Here is a 7,999-nt window from a genome sequence, read left to right as displayed (position 1 = left end):
ACAAAATTCGAATGATTATAAGTACGAATTAACAAAAACCTTTCTGATTTCAAGAACGACTTAACAAAAAAATCCGAATGTGTTGAAGTACGACTTAACAATTATTTTTTAAATCCCAATATTATTGTAATGCATCGTCCGATTTTAAAACGGATTTCAGTTTAAAATTAAGCATAAAAAAGCTTCTTTGTTGCTTTATGAATAATATCAAATTGATCAGAAAATTCATTTTTTCGAAAAATTTGTTTCACTTCCGGTTTCGACAGATTTTCATTTCAAGCCTTATTACAGAGGTAAATCAACCAACAAAGCAACGAGTGGGTCTTCCGTTAATGTCGGTAGTAAAGCTGGAAGTTCCTGTAAGAAGCAGAGCTCTTAAACCAATAACAAGAGTAACGATAATAAAAAGATGAAAAAAATCGAATTATTAGTGGTACGACTTAACAAAATTCGAATGATTATAAGTACGAATTAACAAAAACCTTTCTGATTTCAAGAACGACTTAACAAAAAAATCCGAATGTGTTGAAGTACGACTTAACAATTATTTTTTAAATCCCAATATTATTGTAATGCATCGTCCGATTTTAAAACGGATTTCAGTTTAAAATTAAGCATAAAAAAGCTTCTTTGTTGCTTTATGAATAATATCAAATTATTGGTGAGAAAAAAGTTATTATAAAAAAAATTTATAGCCCTTCTGGCCCTTAATTTTAGGGGTCAGTCCCTTTTTCTTGATATCAAATAAAGGTCTCGCTAATTTAAACATATTTTGTTCTTCAAGTGTTCACAAATTGTAAAACGTTATCGAGATATCTAAACAACTATGTTTTAGGGGCTGACCTTTAAACCCCTTATCGGGGCCACTAACAACAACATTTTTTGTATCATTTTGTTAAGAACAATATTTTGAACAACTTTTGTTCTACATTGCTTTTCAAAATATTTCTCCTTTTTCAGATATTAATGATCAAAAATTTCAACTTCTAGCCCCTTGAAACCCATAATTACGTAACATATGACTTAGGTATGATACTGTATAGATAAACAGCTGTACAATGAGTATTTTTGCTTCTATAATTAATAACAAAATATTTTTCAGTAAAGAGTTATTATAAAAATACTTTAGAGCCCCCTTGGTCCCTAATATGAGGGACCAGCCCCTTTTTCTTGATATCAAATTAAAGGTCTTGCAAATATAAACATATTTTGTTCAACAAGTGTTTAGGAATTGTTAACCTTTCTCAAGATATCTGTATAAATGTGTTTTAGGGGCCGACCCTTAAACTCCTTACCGGGGCCACCAACAACAAAATTTTAGTTTTCGTATTGTTGAGAACATTATTTCAAACAACTTTTGTTCTACAGTGCTATTCAAAATATTTCTCCTTTTTCTGATATTAATGATCAAAGTTTTCAACTTCTGGCCCCTTGAAACCCCTAATTACGTAAGATATGACTAAGGTATTGTACTGAATAGATATACAGCTAAACAGTAAACATTTTTGCTTCTATAATTAATAACAAAATATTGTTCAGTAAACAGTTATTGTAAGAAGACTTTAGAGCCATCTTGGCCCCTAATTTGAGGGGCCAGCCCCTTTTTCTTGATATCAAATTAAAGGTCTTGCAAAATTAAACAACTTTTGCATTACATGTGTTTACAAAATATTTATACATCAAAGATATTACAGAAAATGTGCGAAAATTTCTTGAAAAAATTTGGTGCTAATTTTCAGGTTCAGGCGAGCTTCGAGGTCTTGAGCAATTTTCATAATTGGAAGCATGGGGGTACATCTACATACATTCATATACAATCCCTGAAAATTTCAAGCTTCTATCTTGATTAGTTTTGGAGGAGATGCGTGGACAAAATGACCCTTAAAAATTTACAAAATCGTCAAAATCTGAAACCGGAAGTGACGTCATTATTTGAAAATTAAATAATATGTAGCACCGATCATGCTTTATCAGTCCTGAAAATTTTGTGCATATCGGTTGTATAGTTTTTGAGAAATAGCGCTCCAAAAAAGTCAGAAAAAGAAAAAAAAGAATAACTAGAGCAAAGCTCGTTGCAAAGCAACGAGTGGGTCTTCCGTTAATGTTGGAAGTAAAGCTGGAAGTTCCTGTAAGAAGCAGAGCTCTTAAACCAATAACAAGAGTAACGATAATAAAAAGATGAAAAAAAATCGAATTATTCCTGGTACGACTTAACAAAATCCGAATGATTTTAAGTACGAATTAACAAAAACCTTTCTAATTTCAAGAACGACTTAACAAAAAAATCCGAATGTGTTGAAGTACGACTTAACAATTATTTTTGGTACGAGTTAATTGATAAATTAAAGGAGACTTACTTGTAAGGCGAACTTTGATTGAAATTCTCCGAGGCATTCAGGAACGTGGGGGCAGGTGAGATATGCTTGCTAGTTCCCAGATCAGTATTTAAAGAATCATGTGATCAATCGAAAACTGAATAATAATTTGAATAAATTGCAAATTAATAACAAAACTTATATAAGGGTGGGACAGGGTCGGGCACCTGCCCCCACGTTCCTGAATGCCTCGGAGAATTTCAATCAAAGTTCGCCTTACAAGTAAGTCTCCTTTAATTTATCAATTCTCCTTCGGCATCCAGTCACGTGGTGTCATGTGAGACTTTAAAGTCGATTGATACATGATTAAAGGATAAAGTAAAAACGTACTTCCAAGACAATTACAATATTTATTTGTACAATGCGACTATTTCTTCATTTTTGACAAAATTCCTGAAGAAAAACAAACATCACTTTCAATGTTTTTGTCATAATATTTCGCAAAAGTCTGAGCAGATGTCCAACCAACACTGTCCATGATCGTAGTAATCGGAACACCTGATGATTTCGCCGCACTCGAAGATGCCGCCCGAGTGCTGTGCGCCTTATAGATATCAGTATCTATCTTGGCGTTCTGTAAACACAACTTAAGCCACCTAGCTAAAGTATCAGTAGATACCGCTTTATACGGCTTTTGAGTTGAAATTAACAATTGAGAAACATTATTTCTAAACACCTTTGTTCTATCTAAGTAATCTAAAATACAAGAAACAACACAAATACAAGGATTATCTACATAATGCTTAAATTGAAGAGGTTTCAAATGAAAACCTGGTCTGCTCTGTTTCATTAATTCCTTAACATCAAAAATTATTACAGAAGAATGCTCATTGACAGTCATAAACTCAATGTTTAACGCTTTCAATGTCTGCAGTCTTTGTCCTGAAACTAAGGCCAATAGCATGACCAATTTCATTGATAAACTTAATAATGACATGTGTCGGTTTTTGCCTAAACTAACTAAATAATCTAACACTTGTCTAACATCCCATGTACTGGAATAACGTGGGAAACTGGGATTTATGTTAAACACTCCTCTCATAAATCTTTTGACTAACGAATGTTCCCCTAAATTCGAGTCATCATCTAAACAGACAAAGGAAGATAAAGCACTCCTTGCTGTATTTAACGCACTATAACTAAGTCCTGATTTATGAAGTGAAGTTAAATATTCAATTACCAAGTTCACAGAAACTTTATCAGATCGATCAACTTTCCCATCTATGAACTGAAACCATTTGTTTATATAAATGCCATACTGTTTATGAGTAGACCTTCGCCAGGACTTCATAATGATTGAAACTGATTCCTCTGATAAACCGCGTCCCTCGTATAATTGCCGGACACATGACAAGCGAGGAGGTGGAGTTTGTTGTGAAGCGAGTGAATCGCAGACAGCCGATTCGGTAACTTCAATGTCTTTGAGCTGTTCGGAATCTTTATGGGCGGAGCTACACACATCCTCATTAGCACCGGAAACCATAACTGTGTTTCCCAACACGGAACAATTAAAATTCCTTCGGCCCTGTCTTGCTTTATTTTCTGTAACACTCTGTCTATAATGCTGAAAGGAGGAAATGCATAAATGGTAGAAAACTGTTGCCAATTAATTGTGAATGCATCAAAAGCTAACGATCCTGGGTCAGGATTCCACGAAACATAGTTTTTTAACTGAGTGTTTATACGAGATGCAAATAAATCAACACTTGGAAAAAATAATCTTTTACACAATGCATCAAATATATTTGAATTCAACATCCATTCTGTGTCGTCTCTAATTTTCCGACTCTCAAAATCTGCCTCAATGTTATCTTTACCCGGCAAATAAGCCGCTGAAATCCATATGTCGTTAGCTTTAGCTAATAGCCAAATTTTTCTTGTAATATCATTACATTTTGAAGATCTTGTTGACCCGAAATGATTGATACAAGCAACAGCAGTTGAATTGTCAATATGAATCTTTATATGTTTTCCACAAAGAATTGATAAAAAAACTCTTCAGTCCTAAAAAGACTGCGTACAATTCTAAATAATTAATATTCGGGGCATAAGCAACCTCTGATTCTGTCCAATTACCCCCAGTTTTAGAATCACGTAATACTGCGCCCCATCCGGATAACGATGCATCCGTGAATAACTCAATTTGAGGATTAATACGTCTTATCGGAGCACAAGTGTTCAACACAGTGTCATAAAACCACATCATATCATAATAAGCCCTCTCTGATAATTTCATAGGAGAATCAAAATTTCCAAAACTCTTTGACAATGCTTCAATCTTCTCAATTTCAATCGTCTTAGAAAACAACATTCCGTAAGGAATTGCCACTGAATAAGCAGTTAATAATCCCAAGAGTTCTGAAATATTGCGAATTGTGTACGAATTTTGTTGAATAAACTTAATCTTTTGTCGCAAAGTAGCTATCTTCTTATCAGTCAGACTTATTGTCATTTCAACAGAATTAATTTCAAATCCTAAAAATGCAAATGACTGCGTAGGTTTAAAAATAGACTTCTCTTCATGTATGATAAATCCCAATTTTTTCAAAAGATCACATGTGTAGAACACATTGTCTGCACATTCTTTAAACGTTGCACCCTGTAAATACACATCGTCAATGTAAACTACAGAGATAAATCCTTTTGATCTTAACGAAGCAAATACTGGCTTTAACAATTTTGTAAAAACTCTTGGTGCCGAACTTAGTCCCATTGCCAGACATGTGTATTCCATAACATTGCCCTTCCAAATAAATCTCATAAATTTTCTAAACTCGTGGTGCACATTAACCGTGTAGTATGCGTCTTTCAAATCGATCTTAGCCATGTAACAATTCTGAGTCATAATATTTAAAACAGACTGAAAATGTTCCATTTTGAAATGTTTGTACACAACAAATTCATTGAGATCTTTAAGATTTAAAATAAGTCTAAAGGATCCGTCGGATTTTGGTACCGTGAAAACCGTAGATATAAATTGATCATCACAATGGTTAGCTTTGCGAATAATGCCCTTCTTCTCGAAGGAAAGAATGAGATCTTCAATTATTTCTGAATCACGCTTACAAGCAACTGTGGGTCTAGCCCTTGTCTGATATGGAATTTCACTAAATTCAATTTTATATCCTCTAACAATATCAAGAATATAAGTATCTGATGTCAATTCTTGCCAGTATTTTATATACTTTGATATACGACCAGCAATGTGTGCACTGACCTGCGAGTCTAGAACTTCTTTGCTTTGTAAGGGGTCCGCACACTGCTGCCCTTGTTCCATACGGATGACTGGGTGTTGTCTCGGGTTTGTTTTCCCCACCCCGTCTTTCCCTTCTTGGATCCATTTGTCCAAGAAGGCCTTGATCCTAAAAAAGGCTTTGTTGACGATTGATATTTGTCAACTTTCTTTCCAACTTTGTTGGCTTCCTGAATCAATTTTAGTTGATCGGCAATGTTATCTCCAAAAAGCATTTCCGTCACCGGAACCTGGTTAGAACACAAGGATCTATAATCCGTGTGCAGATCAGGCTTGATGTTGTTCCTTCGATATTCATTCATGTCATCATTAGCCATAGAAAGGAGAACCACGGTATCCATTAGACTTTCGATTAGCGGTGAAATTTCCTCATTTTCGCCTTTTGGATCCTTTTCAACCAGTTTTTCCAGAACATACGCAACAGGTCCAAAAGCCCGGAGAAGAGAGGATTGTGTTTTCTGAAATTCAATATCCTTTGATCTCGTAGTCGTTGAAATCTTTCTCCAAATTTCGGGATTAACCCTCGGAGTAGAGAGGTAATCACAATTTTCGGGCCGAGGATTCTTTTCCAATAGATCAGTTCTTCTTTTTTCATCATCCTTTTTTGTTTGCCGATCACGAACAATAGATTTCAGAATTTTAGATAGTTCTGAATTAATACACGGCCCCGTCTTTTCGGAAGAAGTGAATTTGTCTGAAAGTTTAGACAAAATTGAAATATTACCGTCTGGCTTAGTTTCCTCTCTATCTTGCGAAGAGTTTCCTTCTACAGAGAGATTATCTATCTCTATATCATCGTTAGATGATTTTCTTTTCTTGGTAGCGGGCTCCTCACAAAAAGAGTCAATCCGCGCATTTGTGGATTTGATTTCCTCAATCACCAAAGACTGAAATTCTTGAAACTGTCTTTGTTGTGATTCGATCAGAAACTTTATCGAATCGCTTAATGACTCCGGAACAGATTGCTGTTCCTTTATCGGAGTACTTGTTTTTTGAGGACTTCCGAGATTACTCGGGGCATTTGCCACCTCAGTAGATATATCCAAATGTTCGTCAACTTCCAATTCTTTAGCCAATCTTTGCAGTAACGAATCAGTCATATTTCACAATGTAAAATTCCGCGTAAATTAAATTTCACGATAACAATTATAACCAAAGCACGTGCGCTCGCACTGGGAATAGCAGCAAAACTGATCTGGGAACTAGCAAGCATATCTCACATGACACCACGTGACTGGATGCCGAAGGAGAATTTTACTTTGAACATAACGCTATTTTCTTAACCAAGAACGCGGAATCAAAATTTCCAGAAAACTCGATTTTTAAATCACAATATTATTGTAATGCATCGTCCGATTTTAAAACGGATTTTAGTTTAAAATTAAGCATAAAAAAGCTTCTTTGTTGCTTTATGAACAATATCAAATTATTGGTGAGAAAAAAGTTATTATAAAAAGACTTAATAGCCCTTCTGGCCCCTAATTTGAGGGGTCAGCCCCTTTTTCTTGATATCAACTATAAGGTCTCGCTAATTTAAACATATTTTGTTTTACAAGTGTTCACAAATTGTAAAACGTTATCGAGATATCTAAACAACTGTGTTTTAGGGGCTGACCTTTAAACCCCTTATAGGGGCCACTAACAACATTATTTTTGGTATCATTTTGTTAAGAACAATATTTTGAACAACTTTTGTTCTACATTGCTTTTCAAAATATTTCTCCTTTTTCAGATATTAATGATCAAAGTTTTGAACTTCTGGCCCCTTGAAACCCCTAATTACGTAATATATGACTTAAGTATGGTACTGTATAGATAAACAGCTGTACAATGAACATTTTTGCTTCTATAATTGATAACAAATTATTGTTCACTAAAAAGTTATTGCAAATAGACTTTAGAGCCCTCTTGGCCCCTATTTTGAGGGGCCAGCCCCTTTTCCTTGATATCAAATAAAAGCCTGTGCAAATTGAAACAGCTTTTGCTTTACATGTTTTAACAAAATATTTAAACGTCAAAAGATATTACGGAAAATGTGCGAAAATTTTGTGAAAAAATTTGGTGCTAATTTTCAGCTTCAGGCGAGCTTCTAGGCCTTGCGCATTTTTCGCATTTGGAAGCATGGAGGGAAATCTACAGACATTCATCTACAATCCCTGCAAATTTCAAGCTTTTATCATGATTAGTTTCAGAGGAGATGCGTGGACAAAATGACCCTTAAAAATTTACAAAATCGTCCATATCTGAAACCGGAAGTGACGTAATCATTTAAAATTTTAATGATCAGTAGCGACATTGATGCTTTATAACTCCTAAAAATTTGGTGTAAATCGGTTGAATAGTTTCTGAGAAATAACGCTCCAAAAAAGTC

The 7,999-nt window shown here is 34.6% G+C and overlaps 1 protein-coding gene across 1 annotated transcript; it reads right to left on the bottom strand.

Moving 5' to 3' along the window:
• Positions 1–2,716: 2,716 nt before the first annotated feature.
• Positions 2,717–6,883, bottom strand: LOC136270741 (uncharacterized). Its single transcript, XM_066069306.1, has 2 exons — positions 5,593–6,883; positions 2,717–3,939 (listed from the first exon to the last, which is right to left on the bottom strand). Exon 1 carries the CDS (start codon positions 6,726–6,728, stop codon positions 5,601–5,603), a length of 1,128 nt encoding a protein of 375 aa, XP_065925378.1. The 5' UTR covers positions 6,729–6,883; the 3' UTR covers positions 2,717–3,939; positions 5,593–5,600.
• Positions 6,884–7,999: the final 1,116 nt, after the last annotated feature.

This window comes from Magallana gigas, chromosome 8 (assembly GCF_963853765.1).
Source record: "Magallana gigas chromosome 8, xbMagGiga1.1, whole genome shotgun sequence".
NCBI lineage: Eukaryota > Metazoa > Mollusca > Bivalvia > Ostreida > Ostreidae > Magallana > Magallana gigas.
Note: the sequence above shows the minus strand (reverse complement) of the source record. Positions and strands in the feature narration are given on the sequence as shown.